Here is a 20,353-nt window from a genome sequence, read left to right on the forward strand (position 1 = left end):
GTCTCAGTGTCAACTTTTCCACATTCACGAATGATGCTGACAGAAAATGTGAGGATGCCAGTGAAGAAGGAACCAAGGAGACGTTCCACAGCCAATGCGAGGGCGGAGCTGGTCCAACTATCATCACCACCACCATGGTCGGCCACTATATCATTACTGTTGTGATATCTACGAGGCACATCATAGTGAATCAGTAGATATCGGTAGGTGACACTCGAAGCGACGAGACTTGTGTTTCAGTACTGAAGATCTCATTCTGGGAGAAAGGCGAGTTGGATGGCTGCCTTGAGGAATACTCCCTCTCCCTCCGCCTCTCCCCTGTGGGATGTCTGTTTTCTGTATCTGGTGTATGACTTGCATCCCATAAGAATCAAACGCCGTGGCAGAATCATCCTCCATGACTGCCAAACCCTCCTTTTCCCCTCCCAATAATATGTAAAAGAAGATAATCTTTCAATTTTGCGGCGCAAGCCTTAAGAAATCTTGATTCTCAACGACTTTTGGGCACCCCAAGAAAAAAAATGCAAGCCAAACCAGTCAGTCCAGTTCCATTCCACGAGAGACATATGCACTCTTTACTCTTAACTCCGTGCGGTCATAGAGCCCCAGCAACCCTTTCGCTTGTGGGGTGTATGAGGTTGGTGTCGTGTCCCGGGCCGCCTCTTGTTTAAGTCCCCATCCCCTTTACATGACCACACACCGACTGCAGCAGCCTGCGCTCTCTGCGTGGTTATCCATCTCCATCTTTTGACCAGGGCCTAAAGACCCAAGCCCTGGCGCGCCGCCGGGATACCCTGACATCTCTCGGTTATATCTTCGAATTTCGCGAACGAGGTCGTAGAAGGCATTGTCAACGTTTATTCGTGATTTAGCAGATGTTTCGATGAATTTGCAGCCAAATTGTCTCGCCAACTGAGCCCCCTCCTCTTTTGAAACCACTCTTTCCGACTCGAGATCACATTTGTTGCCCACGAGAATGATGGGGAAATAATCTTTGTCCTTGACACGGAGGATCTGTTGCTGGAAGGTCATGATTTCTTCGAACGATTGGCGCGAGGTTATCGAATACACGAGTAAGAACCCTTCGCCGGTTCTCATGTATTGCTCTCTCATAGCCGAGTATTCCTCTTGACCGGCCGTGTCCAGAACATCGAGGAGGGCAACTTCATCGTCTATCATACACTGCTTGCGATATGAGTCTAGACCTGTCAGCGTGCTTCCCAGCTTTTGGGTATTTGTGATCTATCCGCACCTTCAATTGTAGGGTCATATTCATCGACGAAGTGGCTTTGAATCAGCTGGATGGTCAAGCACGACTTGCCCACGCCTCCACCTCCTACCACCACCAGCTTGTATTCGCGCAGAAACTGGAACGGTTGCGTTAGTTGTGACATTCTTTCTTGTGGTTACAAGGAGGAAAAAGGTGTAAAATCGGGGTCGAAGCACCTTTGAAGCCATGACAGAGAGCTACAGCCACAGCTCGGGTCTCGGGATGAAAAACCTCGCCAGAGACAGGTATTCCAAAAACGTCAGGGTGGCGTTTATCCTGGTACTGGGATGCTCAGCGTGCAAAAATGCGATACAGGAGGGCTCGGCTGAAGGATCTCCGACGAGAATGGGCAAGGGCGCAGGCGAGAACAGTTCCGTTCGCGGAGAAAGTGATAGGGATCGACGGGAAGCGGTCCAGGCGGGCAGAAGAGAGACAGTGGTTGAACGGTCGTCCTCCGTAGCTCGAAGTGAAACAGAAGTGTTGAAGCACTTTGTAACGGCGACTTGCGAAGTTACCAGAGACGAGGCGAGGAGGAAGAGAGACGGAGGTTTCGATAGCTCAGCAATATTTCGAGGGGTTCGCGTTCGCTTGCAAGGCTTGGTTGAGGATAGTTCGTAGGGTGAAGGTTTAGAAGCGTCGTGTGAGAGTCCAGGAACTGACGGAAACAGCGATGGTGAGTCGTGCTCGAAGAACGAACTGTGGAGAGTTTGGGTCAAGGTGCAGGAGGAGTCTAGCACGCCAGGGAGGTTCTGGGAGTGGCTGTACTGAGGTGGTGTGGATGTGGACTGAGACTCTAGTTCGGGACCGGGGTCCAGGATCGCAGGGAGAGGAGCCAACAAGGGGTCCAGGTGGGAAGGATGGAAGGGTGAAGAGGAGGCACTGCAACCACTTTATCACACCAGCTGCTGCTGGGGGAGGCTTGAGTGTGTGCGTGAGCGTGTGTGTGAGTGCGATGGGAGGGGCGATTTGAGACTTTGGTTGACCAAACACGGAGTAGTTGAAGTCTTATCGTTTCTGTTCTCGCGACAACAAAACTATCTTTTGGGCAAAGACTCAATAATACATTATTCGGGAAGGCGGCCGTTGAAGCAGGGAGAAATATGTTGATCCAAGACCAGAAGAGAAGGCGAGGGAGACGCCAAACCGATAGCAGGCAACTCGTCTGTTGCCTCCGGCCTCCCTTGGTCTGGCGTGGTACTCGGTGCTAGTACCTAGAAGACGCTCGCAAGACTACAACAATAACCAGCAACAGGGCCATCAGGGTGCCTACGGGTACTATTGCTCGGATGTTCTCTCTCTCGTTTCTTCTTCTTCTGCGGCTGCTGCGATCTACCTCTCGTCGTTGCCATGTATGCACCATCCATCGCGTCGCCTTTCCTCGGGTGCATGTCTCGATCATTTGTGTGCTCTTCTCCTTCGCATCCGCCCCCTATTCTCTACCGAAAAGAACGCCCCTACCCACGCTCGCCTACCTGCCGCCCGCCAGTTGGTGGAGTGCGGCCGACAAGGCAATGGGACATGTCCCCTAGCGTGGTGCCCATGTTAGTGCTAGAGAATGCATCCCATTCCCATGGACCCTTGAACCAACCATGGCTACCCAGGAGAACCGGGTGGGCGGTAACCGCTGAATACCCGCCCGCCCAGTTGCAGCCAAATTTGGCCCTTGATGCCTCTACCAGCCGTTGATTCGGCGGCTCATCGACCCATCACGCCCGTTCACACGCCGTCCTGAACTTGCTTCCCCTAGCACCGCGCTTCTATCCCTGGTCAACGACCCAGAAACCTTCCTCCTCGAACGCTGTGGCTTCCATGCGATCGGGCCTCCGTGCATCACACTACCTCCAGGCCGCAGGGGCAAGAAGAAACTCGAGATAACGGTTTTCTCTTCTCTGTCCCCTTCCTCTGTTTGACAGACCCAACGTCCGCATGGCAACATGGCCAAGCGCGGCACGATCGTCGTTCTCGCACGCCAGTCCAACCACAAGCGTCATCGCCGCCCACAGTTGTCATTCTTTCCCTACCCCTGTCGGAAGCGAGGAAGCCAACCCACATAGCAGTCGGTCTTGGCTGGAGGCAGTCCGTCGAACATTGACTCAAGGCATTCACGTCAAGGCTGTTGGAACCGGCATCGATTCGATCTTCTACTGCCCCCAGCAGCCCGAACATGATCAGCAGTTGAAAGATATAGCGGACTTGGAACAGCTGCAAGGCAATGGATGATGGACTGCCGATCATCATACCCCCTTGAGATATCCACTTGGTCAGGGTGACATTCTGGAAAATTGCCCAAATCCGAAGTCTGCTTGATTCGTCGAATTCCACCTGCAGTTGTGCCACTCCCGGCAACCATCTGGCTTGACGATGATACCAGCACGGACCTGACAAGAGCAACCACGACGCTATCTCGTGCATTGACCGCGAAGCTTTGATCCACGTGGGTTCCCATGTGTCACTCCCACCCGCCACTATCGTTCACCTGCGTGACATGCCAGCAGTTTAGATCCTGTGTACGAGCAACAGAGGCGAACTCTGACGATGTCTCCTCCAGAAATCCATTCGATACGCATAGCACACTAGTGACCCGGGCAACATCTTGCATGAGGTAGCCCCTGATACCTGCGACGACTTCGCTTGCAAGATCCGTATCGAGATTTGGTAGTCTGGACGGAGCGGAAAAGAAACCACCATGACGTATATTTCGGGAAAGATGATGCGGACGGGTTGATCATTATGGTTCTAGAACGGCCTCATGCATCTTTGTCCTTTCTCACATCGGTCTCGTCGTCCGTATCATCTTCACCTTCTACTCTAACCCTCATGCCTTTGACGCCCTCGGCCACCTCGGCCTCTAAAGTGTCCATGTATTCTCGATCGCTACCCACCAGGGTTACCACATTCTTATTCTTGCCCCATCGAGGATAACTTCCCACCTTGATGCCCTTGGGCTCGACTTTGGCAGCCAATTGAGTAAGGAAATCTGCAACCTGACTCTCCGCAAGTGGAGTGCTAAAGAGCATCCGATACATTCCCTTCCCTTCGGGGTCTTTCAGACGAGGAAGAATGCGAGGCTTCATCCCATCCAACAGCGTCTCGAATATCCTCGGCACACCAGGCAGGATATGGATGTTACCGTTGACCACCGAGATCGGGACCCAGAGGTCCTCCTTGACATATATAACCTGCTCCTCGTCGGGAATATTAGGGTCTGTTGGTAGTTGAGCCATGCGCATCTTTGCCGTCAAGGCCGGTGAAGGTATATCCCAGTCGAAATCTGGTTGTGATTTGTGAGGTCTAGAGTATTTCCTCATCTTGCCCATGGTCGGCTCGTGTAGTTTCAGCTCCAGACCAAAAGCTTTGGCTATTGACTGGTATGTTATATCATCGTGCCTTCGCGTTTGTCAGTGATGCACAGCCGGCCCAAAGGCGTATGACGGGGAAAACGACATACGTAGGACCGATCCCGCCGCTCGTCACCACGAAATCGTAATTCTTCGACATGCGCCGCGCAGCCTCTATTATCTCGTCTTCGTCGTCCGCGATGACTTCGATTCTCTTTAATTGCATCCCTAGGGAAAAGCAGAAGCGGGCAAAATATGCGGAATTGGTGTCGACGGTCTAACACGCTCGTGCGCAGGCGGTCAGTTCTGCCATTCTCCCCAAGCCAACTATTGCGGACGACTCTCTGAGGCGTAGGGGGCCCGATCTGACCTTTCCACCCAAGACCTCATCTCCTATCACTATACACCCTGCCGTATGTATCATTCCCTTGTTGGGCGCAGAGACGGTGTAGTCGCCATTGGATGATGTCATTTTGGAGGCAGAGGACGAGGACAAGGCGGCAGAAGAGCGGTGCGCGTAGTTTGGCAGCGGTCGAAGGAGGTGTCTGGCGATCAGAGAGAGGCGAGAGAACATTGATTGCCGAGAAAGAGAGAGCGAGAAGAAGGCGATGCGGTGGGAAGGATCGTGGAGTCTCGACGGCAGCTTTGCATTGAGAAAGTGGTGCAAGTCGAAGGGTCATTAATACAGGGCGCAGGTCGATAAGCCGGCGGAAGGATTGCGATGCCCCACCATCGACCACCACGGCACAGCAGCCTGCCACCATACATCTCATACTCCGATGCTGACTGCCTCCATTGCACGAAACCTCTCGCGACGCTGGAACTTGTACTAAGTGATGTGAATCTCCCGGTGTGAAATCTCTGAATCGACCTGCTATCTGCGTGGACTCTTTCCGCCTGGCTCTTCCGTTCTCAAGCGCTCCGCAAGCGGAAGATCGAGGGCTGCACAAGGCTGAGCCTTCGGACCGTCGACACGGGAAAGAACAACATCGCTGCCGTTCGGTTCCCCTGAGCGACGAGCAGATCGGATCCTACGGGATAGACCACGATCCCCCCGGCACAGGTCCTGGTAGAGTCCGAGTGAGCTGAATTCCAGCGAACATGGTATTCCTCTCCCTTTCACGCTGGCGCCTATTCCTAGGCTTTTGCCCAGCTGTCCAACAGCAACACCAGCGTTGTTGTCTCTCTCGCTTCCCCACTGACCGAACCAGTCAGAATCGAGGCTCTATACCTTCTCGCAGGAGACCAAGGACCAGCTGCGCAAGTTCCGCCTAGGCACCTCCCGGGCGAAGACGCCTCTGGCCAAAATTTGTGAGTGTTTCCAACTGGGTGTTCTCTTGATATCCGTCGATTATCTCGATACTGCGACTTTAAAGAGGGAAGACTTGGCTCAGAGGGGCTGGATGGTCTAGTTAGGGAAATCCCCGTTTCCAATGGGGTTGGGACGGTTGCGATCGATCCCAAGTATTCGAAGGACTTGCGAAGCCCGGCTGACGAGGGTGTTTTCGCGTTGACTTTTCCCAAGGCAGAGCTGGGATCAAACACTGACTGTGCCGCATGATTGCAAAACGATACAGACCAGATCGACACTAAGACGCAAGAAATCAAACCTTCCTCCGATGACACGTACAGCGACATGCTCGAGCTGGCCGACGAACTCCCCGACTCGTCACCGCGGTTTATCCTCTTGAGCTATCCGTTAACATTGGTGCGTCTCCTCCCTCTGCTCCGTTGCTTTCCCTCAAAATTTATCATCCAACCATCCCACCGTGGCACAACGTCAACATAGCCACAATCCCCCCCTCGGTAGCACGAGACACTTGACTGGCTTACTAGTTGCATCTCACTCCCTGAAAGTCCGCAGTCTATGCTGAAATGCTAACACTTCTCTCTCCCTGTTCCAGGCCTCGGGACGCCAATCCGTCCCCTACGTCCTCCTGTACTACCTGCCCGTGAACTGCAACCCCAACATGCGGATGAGCTACGCTGGAGCGGTGGAGTTGATGCGCTCGACCGCCGAGGTGAACCGCGTGCTGGAGATCGCCGACGCGGAGGACCTGCAGGAGATCGAGGGCCGATTAAAGGGCGAGGATTGAGGACGGGTTGCCGCCGAAGATCCGAACCGAAGAAGATGTATATGTGTATATACGTATATGAGAATGTGCGTATAGATGTATGGATGTATGGCTGGATTAGCGGACGGGTGGCGAGGCTGGAGAGATTGAGAGACGCGGTAACGGATGCAAACTATCACAAACGGTTGGGGACAGTGTTTTTCGGAATCGATACGCTATTTCACGATTCTTCATTGCTTACATTAAAAAGCTGATGTCGTTCAGAAAGCTTGAACAACGCCGACATGACATGCAAGGCAAACGATATGGGCTAAGCCAGATACCCCCGAGACTCTTCCGGCGATCTCTGAAAACGTCGAGATCCTCGTCCATTGATTCTTTGTGTTGTTTTTGCCCATACGGGCTGCCATCCCATCCCATCCCAACCCCTTGAACAAAACATCGCTGCGCGAGTGTGCTGGTGCACGACTTACAACTGCGATCTCACCCTATCGGCCCCGCCGCCCAGACCGGTCCTGACGATGAATCCCTTGAAGTATCCTTCCAGGGCCTCGACCGTGCCCTTCCCCTCGGTCAAGCGCACGGCGATGCCGACGTGTCCATCGGGCCTCACAACCACGACGGCGCCCTCGTCGCCAGTCAACCCGACCTTCGCGTGGGCTGAAGCCTTCGCGTCCAGCACCTTGATATCCTTGCGGTCGTCGGCGTAGACCCGGCCAGAGTAGTCTCGGAACACGTCGGGGAGGTCGGAGATCTCGATCTCCGGTCTCTTGGCGGCGAGGACTAGCGCAAGCGAGAAGAAGCGCGAGTGCGGATTGTCCATGTCGTGGTGGTTGTCTCTCCGGCGATCCTCGCACCCGAATCTCGAGTAGAACGAGTCCCTTGCCGTGAGGTTCTCGGCGAAGTCGACCAGAGCTTTGTGTGCCCCCTTCTTGGGCGACTGAGAGAGCCCCGCGTAGATGAACAGGCGGAAAGACCCGTTGAACGGGATCTCATTTTCGAGATGCACGACATTGGCATCGACGACTCGAGTGACGTTCGAGGGTGGCATTATCCGACCGGGGCGCAGTTTCTGGCTGTCGGTGATGATGAGGGGATGCTGGAAGGGGTGCTCCAGCGAGTGGTTGAAGATGTTTGGGTTGTAGGCAACGCCGAATCCAGCAGTGAACTCGCAGTTGGCTTTGAACATCTCGACAAAATCGTTCTTGTGTTCGCCTCCATCGTGCTTGTGCGCGTCATCTACTTCCGAGGACGTGGGTTGCCGTGTTGAGAAGAGCGCGGCGTATTTGTTGTCAAAGTTGAGGAGCGTTTCGGCAATGAAGCGCCGCTCGACTTCATATGTAGACAGGATGTCCCGTGAGGCGAAGCCGGATTCGACCAGGTGTACTTTCCATGCAAAGTTGATGGCATCGTGGAAGGCTGTGTTCATGCCCTGCCCGGCTTTGGGGGAGTGTGTGTGGCACACGTCGCCCCCCATGAAAACGCGGTGGTCCAGCGTATATTTATCGGCGATTCCCTGGCCGATCGGGTAGACCGAGTACCATTCCACGCGGTCCCAGTTGCAGTAATAAGGGTGGAAGATGCGTTTGGCAGCAGCCTGCACTTGTTCCACGGTGGCTGTCTTTCGAGGTGAGAAGTCGGGGTCTGTGGAGCTGGCGATCTGGATGTACAGCCGGACCATGTTGTTTTCGCGGGGGATAACCATGATACTACCATGGTCTGAGTGGATCGTGCATTTCATCTTGATGTCGGGGAAGTTGGTGCGGACAACACCATCCATAACCCCCCAAACGTGGGAAATCGGGTCCTTGTGTCGGATTTGAACACCCAGCTGTTCACGAATAAAACTCTTCGCACCTTCGCCGCTGAAGAGGTATTTCGCTCGGACGGTGTCGGTGACGTTGCTGTCAAGGTTTTTCAGGTCCACCTCGACAGGATATTCTGGGTTCTTGTGGTTGGTCTCGAAACGAGTGATGGTCCATGGCCTCTGGACTTTGGTACCGTTCTTCTCAAGATCTTCGATGAGGACTCTCTCAATCAGTCCCTGGTGAAGAAGTGCCGTGAAGGGATATCGAGCGTCCAGGAATTCGGGACAACTGGCCCAAGTACCCGTCCTCACGATCTTCCCGCCAGGCGCGGGATCCCAGAAGGCCACCTCAAAAACTCGCGCTGGATCATGGGCCATGATCTTGCGTTTTAGTCCCATGTTTTGGAGGATCTCAAGCGACCGCGGTTGAATGCCATCGGCTCGTCCGGTCGCTGTTGGTACAGGGCGGTTGTCGATGTGTCTGACTTTGTAACCCCATCGTGATAACGACACTGAAAGCAATAAACCCACTGGACCAGCGCCGATGATTACAATATCATACAAGGGTATCTCTGAAGGCATCTTGAGGTACGGTCGGGAAAGTGGAAGACAAGAAGCGGGAGGCGCGGTCAAGATGTAACGTGGACACAAAGCAAACAAACGGCGCACCCTGTAGCTCCGCTAGGCTTGTTACACAGAGGACGAAGTTGATGACTTTCAAAATGAGAAGTGGGAGGAAAAGGGCCAATTTATGAAATCAATCCTAAAGACGCGATGCTCGGCTTCGGAGCATGGCAGATATCTGGAGGCCCGGTCCACGGGGCCAGGTAAGTGTGAGGGTCAAGCGAAGAGAGTGGCCGTTTCCGAACCTGTCACCGAAATTGTTGCCGCTGGCAAGGTCCTGAGAGCTGGAGGCGGGTTGCACGGGTGTATGGAGTAAAAAGGGCAAGGTGTGGTGTTTTCCCGAGCAGGCCCAGATCCTCTTCCTGGGGGCTCTTTTGATTTGATCAACCACCATCCAGGCATTGGCAACGCCTGAGAAGCCCCAGTGGCGGCCATCGAGGACGTTATTTGGAGAGCTGAAAACGTCATGGAGGAAGCACGAAGGTCAGACAGCGGCGAGCGCGGTAGTCCCCCGCAGATTCGGATAGCAATGTCGGCAATCTCAACTCATCACGTGACTATGACCTCTCAGGGGTCGGCGGTGGCAGGCTTTCACGTGACTATCACTTAGCGCCTTGGCAGAGTTCAGCCTTCTTTCAACTTCAACACACCGGCTGCTCAGCTGCCCCCTTTATCACGGCTTCATGCTTGCTCACACATTGGACACACAGATCACTGGGATGAGTGGGTTAGTGATGTAGCTGGCGAAGATGGACTCTGCTTGTATGTCTCGATTGGACGATTGGACGGTATGACATTCTACCTGGCACAAGCACTGTACCTCCAAGGGAGCAGTCCATCATGCCTGATCTTGGATGAAGGAACATTGCTGGGCACATCTGTCTGTCAGAGACAGAAATAATGAGACAGGCGCAATGGAGTCGAGGTGAATATGGGTGACCCGGGAACTGGTTCGTTGAGGTGAAGAGCAGGATATTGAGAGCATGAATTGAACCAAATCTGTGAGTGAATGGTTTGCTTTTAGCTGCAACGCCGCCAAATACTTCAACAGGACAATAAACAGATTGCCCTTGTTCAGCCAGCACGTGCCTGTGGTTGACCTGCTTGTGATCTTGTCGTCGCCTTCGGACTCGGATCGCAAAAAGAATCTTCCGAAGCAACTTGGCGAGAGGTCACGACCGCACCGGCAGCGATATCATTGCGACAAATTCAACTCATCGCACAGTCTGCATCTCGACCAAAACATTCAACTCCATTGTCTCTGCAGACTGGTCGAGGTGTCACTCTTTCATCTCCTCCCTCTGTCAGTGCACTTGCTTTCCTTGTTTCGATTCTGTCGAGACTCCTGTATTGTCTGCATCATGTCCTGATCGTGTTGCTGTGCTGACACGCTTTTCACTTCTGCACTCTCCTTTTCGCGTTGCTTTTTGTCATCCATCATCATGGACATTACGCGTCGTCGCATCTTGACGGCGACGATCCCTTCGCCCTTGCTCAACAATGCGAACAGAATCGAAGATCTTGGTTGCTTCGACGAAGAAGAATGCCGCTTCTTCCTGCGAGAAGTCGGCGAGCGAGTCGTGCCTGTCTATCCCTTTTCCTTTGGCATGGAAGAGGTGTACAGCTTGATTCTTGAGCGATATGGATATGCAGGTCTCCCCGACGTGACAAGCGTGCTGCAAGACCTCCTCGAAGATGAACGCACCGCAGCCGGCTTGGGGGATGATGGAGACGTCTGGCGCTCATGGCGTCACAGTTGGAGACACCGAAATGTAAGTATCCCTAGCCCTTGAACAGAGGCAATGACATTGACATGACTCCCAGGATGATGCCCTCAACCCTTTCATTCCGAAAGTGGGGAGTTTTGTCCTGCAGCAACCCACCCAACCACACATTCGCAAGCTCAAGGCAAGGAATTTCATCCTCGAAGCCGAAAAAGCTCAGAAACTAGAGCGAGCTCGTCAAGCTGAAGAGGCCGGGAAAAGAAACGCGCTGGTGGACATTTGTCCCAACCAGAACAGAATAACCAAGCCTACTCCCGGTGACGACCTCGCTAAACCTGGAGACTCGGATGAAGAGAACTCGTATCGACTCCCCTCCACCACCTATTCCCATCAGAGAACCAGAACTTTGCTGGCGTCGGAGCAATTGACAAGTGAGCAGCCTCACACGGTTAGAGGATCGCATGTCACCCAACAATCAGCAAGTGGCTCTTCGCAGCAAGACTTTGTTGAAGTGGATCCGTCATTGGCTGATGCAGGCATTGACCCAGCCCTCCTGGTCTCCTTCGAGATGCTCTCATCCCGCCAGTCATCCTCGGAGCAACAGCCTACCCTGAGAGACGGCCACGGCGAAATCCTCACTCTTCGGCAGATCAGCTCCTCTCACGATACCAGTCCCAGCAAGGATTGTGGTGCCGAGGCAGACAGCTCACCGTCGTCGCATGTATTGTCTAGTCCAACCTATGTTGGTTCTTGTGAGACCCCTGGGAGTCAACGCATGTCAGCTACTTCTAGCCCTGTAACGGCGGGCAACATCGAGCCTCGTAAAGATTCGACCAAAGCCGACAAGGAAGAGCCTGCGGAGCACCACAAGTCAGCAGAGAAACAGCGCAAACTTTCGGACAGTCTCAAACAATTCGCCCGCCGCCCCCTTGGTGACGGCTCTGAGCCTATGAAGAGAGCACGGGCTGTTAATCGGCAAGCCAGAGTCTTCGATGGGACAATATGGCTTCCAAAGGTTCGCAAGAGACACTCATCGCAAATCAACCTTCCTTGTGATGAAGAGGCCGTGGTGGAGGAGAGGAAGAGATCGATTGTGCGACGCAGCCTCACGCCGGTCTGGCAGAAACGCGACTCTTCACGCAACAGTTGGATGGAAATCATGCGGAATTTCTTTCGGACCGAATCGAGTTCTAGCCAAGCCAAACAATCCAGAGTTGAGAGTTCCTCACATCAAATTCAATCCACGGTCCCAGCTTCAGTCACATCACCAACCGAACAGACCATCGTCAGCACGCAGTCTCCTATTGAGCAAGAGCGAAAGCCATATCACTTTGGACTTGACGGAACCATCGATCAGCGCTCACTTGCGTCAAGATACATCATGGACTACAACAAGCCCTTGCCGCTCAGTCCTGGCGAAATCGTGCGATCTCTGTCAGCTCACACTGCTCTGCCTCATCTTCGTCAACCCAGACCTGCAACGCTCAACAACACTGTTGCTTCAGCAGATCTCAAGTATGACTCTCAAGCTCCGACTTCTCATCACATCAAGCGCAAAGAGGTCCCTGTCAAACACCAGCTCTCGCCTGTTCGCGAAGCCAAAGACCCATTTGCCGCACATGCAGCTGAGCCTCAGAAGATAGAACAGCCACCACTCTCGTAAGGTGTCTTCCCAAGTTAGGTGATGGTTATGGAACTGATAGTTGAGAAGGGCGATCACATACTCTAGCATTGCCAATATGAACCCATTCATGGACAATCCTACCACTGAAATTCCTGCTGTACTTCCTGCCGTCTCTGCACCAGAACCTCTCTTTGCCATCCGTGGAGAAATGCCCGAGCACCTTCGTGGCCTTCCACCTGCAGTTCCTGAACACATTGTATCCTCGATCCGTCAACAATTTTCAAACTTCTCTCTGCCGCCGCCTCAGCCCGCGCAGCCTGACCGCCGCCAGACCTCGAAGTCACACATCTTCACTCCAATCAAGAATCTCATGAACAAGCGCAGTGACTCTGAAGAGGTGAAATATGGTACACCAACAAATCGTCCGACAGTGGAGAAGAAGAAACGCAAGAACAGCCTCCGGAAGTTCAGCGATTTCTTGAAACATCCCTTTGTGGTAAGTGGCCGGCCAACATATTCGCACGTCGTCTCGACTTCTTGCTAATTTGAACAAAGTCTCAACAAGCAACCGAGGAAGAGAAAGTCGACCGGTGGATGGAGGAAAGTGCCGCAGCCACTGCACCTCGCACTCTCGTGTCCCTCGATCCGGCCACCCAGGCACGCATTCTTGGAGACATCGAACTCATGCTTGTCACTGCCACGAACAACTTCCTCGTCCACGAAGCCAACGCCGCACGTCTCAACCCCGAAATTGTCATGCGCTTCAGCAACGAGTGGAAAGCCCGTGGCCTGCGCCCCGTGGTCGAGTTCCTCTACGACTGCCGCACGCAATACAACCTCGTGCTGGCCCACATCCACACCGTCCAGTTCTCAGCCACATGCGAGCAGTGCTTCTACCTGCGCGACTCGGGGATGGAGGCGTGGTCCGGCATCGTGGAGGACGTCGGCGTGCACGCGTTCTGCCTCCCCGACGACGTGGTCGTCAAGAACCTCTACGCCCTCCCACAGGTGTTGAGGATGCTGCGGGCGCCCGAGTCCGCGGTCGCGACCGTCCGGGGTCTTCAGCTGAAGACCTCGGCCAAGATCAGCGAGCGCAAGGCCCTGGGCCGCGCGCGCAAGGAGGCCCGCGGTCCCTTTGCCGTCCGCCTGCCCCAATACGGGGACGGGTTGTTCCACCGGCGCGACATCAGCGTCGCCTCCGACGAGGACGTGTTTGGCGGCATCGAGGCCGTCGTGGCCAACATGCCGGTGCCGGCGTCGCTCGCTGCGGTGCTGGACGGACCCGGCCCGACCGTCCGCAAGGGCGATCGGGTCGGCGTCCTCTAGACGTCAACCGTTGTCTTGTCTGTTTGTCTCTTCCCTCTTTTTTTTTTTAATTTTCAAATGAACATGTTCAAGCTGGGGGCAGGGTGGGTGCTGTGCTGTGCGGTGCTGGACTGGGTGGGCGTGCTGTCGCCATTTCTAAATGGCAGAAATGATATCTTGTTGGAGTATTCATGTTCTTTTTTTCCTTGCTTTCATCTTGAAAAAGGGGTCCTGCCGCTGCGGCAGGACCCCGCCAAAAACAATGTCTGAGTCTCAAAAAAAGCCAGGCGGTTTCTTGTTGTTCCATTGTTTTGTGCGTGGACTCAGCTCGCTGTCGCTGTCGTCTCCCCTTTCTATCGCGACCTTTTCCGTCTGGGCATGACGGTCGGTGTGTCTGTCGGTGTAGGGATCATTCCAGTTTTCTCGTCCTTTCGGAAGCCGGAAAACGATCGGACAGGTCCAAGCGAACACCGTGGTGTATCCATTGCTGCGAGAAGCTCATTGACTTTCGACAGGGAGGTCTCACTGCTTTCTAATTCGCACTTGACTTGTTTGTTCGTCTCGTGTTGTGACCTGTGACAAGTCTGGATCCTCTTCTGCCATTATATCTGCCATGTATTTGAGACGACCCGTGAGCACATCCTTTGACTCCTTGTGATGCTACGACGGTGTGCTGTCGTGCGCTGATTTCATCTCTATCGCCACCCCGGTGATCACGACGAGTTCCCCTTCTTACGCTGGGCTGGGTTCGTGGCATCACCGAAGACGCCATCGCCTTTCGGGACACCCTTGCCAACCTGTGCTACTTGCCCCTGTGATCCACCGCATTCAACCTTTAAAGAGAGGGCCCAGGGCCCAGGGCGCTTCATCTCATCTCCATCGAGAACATAGGGAATAGCGTTCGACGAGAGCACGTGGTGTACACTACTACTCCTGCTCCTCCATACCCGAGATATCAAACATGGTGACGTCGGTGGGAGGACATGCGCATGTCGGACGAGACCGCAACACCCCCCTCGAAAAGTCTTGTACAGTTCTGATGCCATGTTGAATTGTCCCGGCACGGACTTACGAGGATGTCCCTCAAGGGCCCCGTCTCCCCTGAGGTTCTGGGTGCGCGTAAGTACAGCCGTGGTGTCATCAGCCTGGGTAAAATAGTAAGGTTATATATAGGCGAGACATGGCAAGCAGAATGCAGAAACGGGACAGATGGAATAAGGGCGGATAGGCGATCAGAAAACCATTCCTTCCGGCTCATTTTCCTAATGCTCATGTCTTCATGAACCTTGACACTATGTCCTAAGCTACTCTTCACATGTTCATACACTTACGAGAACCTGGCATCTCGTCCCGGATCCAATCCTGCTTGATCCTCAAAGTCCACGAAGCCAGATAATGCAGCCAGGCCTGTATAACACCGCACACATTCCTCCACTAATGGTTTCAACACTTGGTCCACTTTGCCACTTACACCTGCATGCTTTTTGAACACACCCACCATATTCGGCCGATATTCGGTCAAAAAGGAGCGGGCGAGATATTGAATCTGCTCGTTCTGAGCTCCTCTGGAGAGGAATGTGGAAAGAAGAACGCGGAGGGTTGATGACAAAAGGACGTAATATGTGTGGAGGGCCGATATGACGGAGTCGGCAGCATAGGTATTGGATTCGGCCGTGTCACCAGAGGTGGGAGCCATCGAGATGCCGAGATCGGGATCTGCTTGGAAGAGGACTGAGTCGCGGATAGCAGACATGAGACCTGCGTCGAGGAGAGCTCCTGCGCCGTCCCGGGTGCGTGAGATCTGCAGAAGGAGAAACATACGTGCTTCGAAGACGGAGAGAAGGGAGCGGCGATCTGTTGAGTCTACACGTTAGCGACGAGTTCATGGGATCTTACCTGGACTGGCTTGGGGAGACGTACAAAGTGGTTCCGAGCTCTGAAACTCTTCCGCAACGTTCTTAAGGGGGTCGACTAGGATCTCCAACACATTGACTTTGACGAACGAATCGAGAACCAAGTTAGATTTCTCTGTGCGGGCCAGGGATGTCAGAAGTGACAGAAGACTGAGGGCGTTCAGCCTGCAAGCGTCCACTCCGTCATCCGCATCATCGCACAAAATTTGCACGACGCGCTGGCTCATGGACCGGACACAGTCCATACTGTTACGCCTTGCTTTGACGTCTACATCCGAGACGCCACCAGCCGAGGATGTAATGCGGCCTAGGTACTGCGAGCAAATGCTGTAGAATATCGTCCTAAGATTTGTGTTTGAGTTGGACGCCGCAACTCCTTCAACAGAGGCACGAAAGAGCTGGAACAATTTCTCAGTGATGATATTGTTCATCTGGGTGTTTTTGAGGTCAGTTTGAGCAAGGGAGAAGAACAAGGCATCAGCAGCTCGGGCTAGCTCCGTCACGTCCGCTCTTCCATCAACGATGAAGACATCGAGCTTGGGAAGCATGACCTGTAGCATGTGCAAGATAAATTGTGCCTTGGGTGTGGCCTCCATGGGACAACATTCAATGATAGCGATGAGCATTTCCACATACTCATGCAACGCATCGCTTCTGGCTTTGTGGGCAAGGATAGATCGGTTTCGAGCTTCGATTATGGCCAATATTGTGTCGGCTTCGTCAATCAGAATCTGTTCATCGACTTTGCTGCTGCTTTGTGCTGTAGCCTGATTTCGTATGATGTCGGCTCGATAAGCATTGAGATACTCGCGGATCATCTTGACATCGTAAACACTAGGCTGCCTCTCAGTGGCCTCTGTCAAATAGATCTCAAAGTCAACTCCTGGGTATAATTGAGGGTCAACTTCTAGGTTGGCGGAAAGATCGAGTTCGAGGAAGTCAAAAAGAGCAAAAACGTCAGGGTTGGTGATGATACTGCCGTCTACGTTTGTAGTCTTGCCCTGTAGAGTTGACAAGGTCTGCCGCAGTGTTGTCGACAATCCTTCACTCGCCGCTGACCGTATTTCAGTGACGGTGTAGTTGTACAAAGACGCCCGAAACGTGAGAAACTCGGCAAGGGCTTCTGCCGATGTGGTGTACCAGAAAGCCGGGTGAAGCACGCTATTGCCGTCCCACAGAGTTTGCTGATGGACAACGGGAAGGCTGATATACAAAGACTGTAAGAATTGAAATCGGCGGAGTTGCCCAACAACAATGGCGGTGGATATCGGGGACGACCATAGATGTCTCAGCACACGTAGGGCGGCTGCTTTCATGTGTATCAACCAGGACGACATAATCCCATCCTCGTCGTCGGGATAATTCCGGGCCAGATCAACGACGGAGTTGAAAACAGCAGTTGCTGCATCGATGGAGTCGGAAATGGTCAGACGTTCGCCCAATCTAGCGAAACCTAACAGGAGGTGCGCGACGTTCGGAAGGTCAGGCTGCGTTTCGAGGCATGCATTGAAAAAGGCTAAAATCCCATCTTTGAGGAGGTAGCTGACAGCCCCAAATCCTTCCTCAAGCTCTCGCACGTCGAACTGCAGCCTGGCAGACAGATTTCTCGCGATCGGCTCCAGCTCAAAGGCCGGATCTGGACCCAACATATCCACAATTCTCCGCGTTCGACCTAGGGTAGGATCGCTGGCCAGGAAATGGTTGTTGAGCTTGGGGGAGCTCGAGAGCTTCTGCAGCAAAGCTAGAGCACGAAGTGCGAGCTCAGAATGTCCGGTAGCAGAAAACTGACAAAGATTGAGCACGGTCTTCGGATTTGCAGCCAAGCTGTCTTCTAAGCTGTTTAGATTTGGCCGAGCAAGAGGTCCGTCTTGTGCTAGCTGGGACTGCACCAGCGGTCTCACTATGTCGAAATAAGTTGGCTGCAGGTCAAGCACTCGATTGATGATATCAATTGAACGTTGTAGACTGAGGAGCAAGGGCGAATCCGGAAGAGCTGCTTCCGCAGCTTCTCCAGATACGCGGAGGGTTTCCATTAACGGCCTGTTCACATCACTGCTCAGGATCCACTGCATAAGTCTCGCAAATGGACTGCGCTGAGCATATGAAGCTGCCTCCGGCATGTCTTGAAGAGCATCATGTGCCGATGTCGTGCGATCAAGCATCGCCACATAGTCTTCATTGAATCCCTCGAGGCCGACAGCCACGAATTCGAGACAATGAAATGAACCAATTGACCGTTGAAGCTCGTCAGTAACTTCTAGGATCGCTTTGCCAAAGACCTGACCGCATACGAAGTCGATATAGGGTGCTATCCCGGGGGCCCTATATGACGCCCCGAGATCCTTGGGAAATGGAAGCAAATCAGTCCCGAGCCCAGTGGAAGGCAGAGAGACAACCAGATCGCGCAGGAACACGACAAAGGCGTCATACTGATCAAATGACATTGCTATTGAATTGAGAGTGCTCTGTAGATTGAACAGCGTTGGTTTGGGAGGTGCTATCGTTTTGCTAGCAGCGGGTCGGGCCCTGTCATGGCTATTTGCCGCCCACTCGTCGACGATCTGCCACAGCGTGGTAGCAGTTTGTGCAGTCTTGTCGGTCAACAGCGCGTCCAGTGCCGCAAAAACACTTGCTCTCAAATAACTCGGGACAGGACCGGAACTGAGAAGCAGGAGAGCCTGCGGGAAGGCTGGAGTCACGGTTTGTAGGATGTACTGGCGAGTACCACTGGGTTGTCGGCTGAGATGCGCAAGTAAGCGGAGATAGCAGGAGAGCATGACAGGGCTCTCCAGCTCGTTCATGTCAGTGGGCTGGATCTTCCGTACATTGGGTAGTTGAGATGTAACAGGATGTTCATGGACTTTCTGCGCGTAAAGTTCCAACTCGGCAAATATTTGTTGATAATTCATGGAAGGATTGCGTCGACCTCGTATTTGAGCAGGCTGTGAGTCGTCCAGCAAGAATTTGTGCGCTGCTTCTGCGCACTCTTGCTCCTCGGAGATCGAGCATAAGAGCTCGCAGAAAGCGCTCACCCTTGGCACTGTTTGTCTTCGAGATGCCCACTGCAAGAAGCCATACAAGTTGCTGTCAGGGTCTTCCCACCACTGCTCCGCAGCCTCAGGCCTGCCTTCAAAAGCGAACGAGATGAGGATGAGAAAGCATTCCAGATGGAGTTTGCTGACGCTCGTGCCTTGATTGGCAGGTGGTAAGCCTTCTTGCAGTGCTGTCAATTGATTCAACCTCTGGTCATCTTCTTCGGTCCTGAGCTTTCGTATTGAGTCCGGCATGTTCGAAATAAATGCCTCGGTGAAGTTCTCCAGAGATTGCATGAACTGCAAGCGAAAGTAGGATGACGTCTGCTCGCCTTCGAGGGCAAAACCCGCAGTGTCACTGAGAAGCAGAGTCACTAGCTCCTGCCGGGCAGGATGCCGCCAGACATCTGAATTGGTGCTTGTACATATTGCAAGCATGAATTCCAAGGCATCTTCCTTCAATGCCGCCTTGACTGCATTTGCCCGCTTCTCCATTCCAGGGTCCTGATCGGACAGGTCGCGGAATTTCCCACTGTATTCAACGGTCCACCAGAGGTTCAAAACCGCCTGAAAAGGCCTGATGGGGGTGGAAGGAGCATCTTGTGGCAATGACCCGAACACAGAGTCGAGAGAGGCAGTGCTCTCTTGGGAAAGGTGGCTCTCGGGAGAACCGTATTGCCGAAATGCTGCTGAAAATGCGGGCAGATAATGGATGAGATTAAAATCGAGGCGATTCCAGCGCGGCAGTACACCGTGAAGCTTTCGTAGATCTTCCTGGTTGGTGTAGTCTCCTTGAAATAAATACGCGAGAATACAAGCCAGGGCTTCATGTTGTTTGAATAGACTGTCTCGCTGGAATTCAAGGGTGGCATAAAACTCGGGACCCCGAGGCCCGCCTAGAACCGCTTTGCTCTGAAGCGCGTCCGCAACCTTGGCTTGTAACTTTTCAACATCCTCCAATGTACTCAAGCATTTTCTGGCGAAGATTGACCCGTTGCTGGGAACACCACCATCAATCTCCAAAACCCGGGCAACGGTGGTCTCAAAGACTCGTTTGACTGCATCACCGGGTTCTAAATTGAGCGACTGTTGGAGAGTAATTCGGAGGGATTGGAGTAGAAGGTCTCTGCGATTGTGAAACTTGCTCACTGCGTCCATCACAAAAGAGTCCTCTGTGGTATGGACATCGGTCTGGCTCTGGATCAGCAGCCGTCCGGCCTCGATTTCGTCTAGGTCAAGGGTGGTTGCAACAGCCCGGCTGATATGCTTGAATTCATCATTGATGGCATATTCCTGGTCGTCAACGCTGAGTTTCCCTACACATGGATCAGTGTTGAATCGCTAGGAGGGACAGGATAGTATCATACCATTGTTGTAAGCGTCTCGATCAGCACTCGTGGGTGTTGTCTTGTCCAGCAGCTTCCTGAAGTCCTGAAGGCTGTCCTCTAGTTCCTGCCATAGGCGGTCGATGTTGGCCAGTCTTGTTTCGGTAAAGGCGACAAGGTCTGCATGGAGACCCTGTAGACGCGAGAGACTGTCCATAGTGAGTGTATCGGAACAGAGGTCATCTGGGAGGGAGAAACGCGCCAGGAACTTGTTGACCGGTGGCAGGCTTCCTGCGCGTCTCCAAAAAAAAGTCGA

The 20,353-nt window shown here is 53.3% G+C and overlaps 6 protein-coding genes across 7 annotated transcripts; 2 read left to right on the top strand and 4 right to left on the bottom strand.

Annotated features, from left to right (window-relative positions):
- Positions 1–76: 76 nt before the first annotated feature.
- PV07_00304 (Ras-like protein) lies at positions 77–2,356 on the bottom strand. The gene is made up of 3 exons (XM_016386740.1): positions 1,447–2,356; positions 1,253–1,367; positions 77–1,199 (listed from the first exon to the last, which is right to left on the bottom strand). The coding sequence occupies exons 1-3, from the start codon at positions 1,456–1,458 to the stop codon at positions 685–687; spliced, it is 642 nt and encodes a 213-aa protein (XP_016253668.1). The 5' UTR covers positions 1,459–2,356; the 3' UTR covers positions 77–684.
- A 1,477-nt stretch (positions 2,357–3,833) lies between these two features.
- Positions 3,834–5,282, bottom strand: PV07_00305. 2 transcript variants are annotated; one of them, XM_016386741.1, is made up of 3 exons: positions 4,979–5,282; positions 4,719–4,885; positions 3,834–4,657 (listed from the first exon to the last, which is right to left on the bottom strand). In XM_016386741.1, the coding sequence occupies exons 1-3, from the start codon at positions 5,180–5,182 to the stop codon at positions 4,018–4,020; spliced, it is 1,011 nt and encodes a 336-aa protein (XP_016253669.1). In that variant the 5' UTR covers positions 5,183–5,282; the 3' UTR covers positions 3,834–4,017. The 2 variants fall into 2 exon arrangements, with proteins under 2 accessions (XP_016253669.1, XP_016253670.1); XM_016386742.1 differs by having other exon boundaries at positions 4,719–5,282.
- Positions 5,283–5,402: 120 nt separating this feature from the next.
- PV07_00306 (uncharacterized protein) lies at positions 5,403–6,992 on the top strand. Its single transcript, XM_016386743.1, has 4 exons — positions 5,403–5,712; positions 5,820–5,919; positions 6,186–6,316; positions 6,513–6,992. Exons 1-4 carry the CDS (start codon positions 5,710–5,712, stop codon positions 6,702–6,704), a joined length of 426 nt encoding a protein of 141 aa, XP_016253671.1. The 5' UTR covers positions 5,403–5,709; the 3' UTR covers positions 6,705–6,992.
- On the bottom strand, positions 6,870–9,519 carry PV07_00307 (uncharacterized protein). Its single transcript, XM_016386744.1, has one exon. The coding sequence runs from the start codon at positions 9,070–9,072 to the stop codon at positions 7,153–7,155; it is 1,920 nt and encodes a 639-aa protein (XP_016253672.1). The 5' UTR covers positions 9,073–9,519; the 3' UTR covers positions 6,870–7,152.
- An 889-nt stretch (positions 9,520–10,408) lies between these two features.
- PV07_00308 (uncharacterized protein) lies at positions 10,409–13,788 on the top strand (the record flags this gene model as incomplete). The annotated part of the gene is made up of 4 exons (XM_016386745.1): positions 10,409–10,886; positions 10,939–12,497; positions 12,550–12,958; positions 13,018–13,788. The coding sequence occupies exons 1-4, from the start codon at positions 10,557–10,559 to the stop codon at positions 13,786–13,788; spliced, it is 3,069 nt and encodes a 1,022-aa protein (XP_016253673.1). The 5' UTR covers positions 10,409–10,556.
- Positions 13,789–14,994: 1,206 nt separating this feature from the next.
- On the bottom strand, positions 14,995–20,325 carry PV07_00309 (uncharacterized protein). The gene is made up of 3 exons (XM_016386746.1): positions 20,080–20,325; positions 15,688–20,028; positions 14,995–15,621 (listed from the first exon to the last, which is right to left on the bottom strand). Exons 1-3 carry the CDS (start codon positions 20,252–20,254, stop codon positions 15,095–15,097), a joined length of 5,043 nt encoding a protein of 1,680 aa, XP_016253674.1. The 5' UTR covers positions 20,255–20,325; the 3' UTR covers positions 14,995–15,094.
- Between the last annotated feature and the right edge of the window lie 28 nt (positions 20,326–20,353).

The sequence above is a fragment of the Cladophialophora immunda genome (genome assembly GCF_000835495.1).
Source record: "Cladophialophora immunda strain CBS 83496 unplaced genomic scaffold supercont1.1, whole genome shotgun sequence".
In the NCBI taxonomy this organism is placed as follows: domain Eukaryota; kingdom Fungi; phylum Ascomycota; class Eurotiomycetes; order Chaetothyriales; family Herpotrichiellaceae; genus Cladophialophora; species Cladophialophora immunda.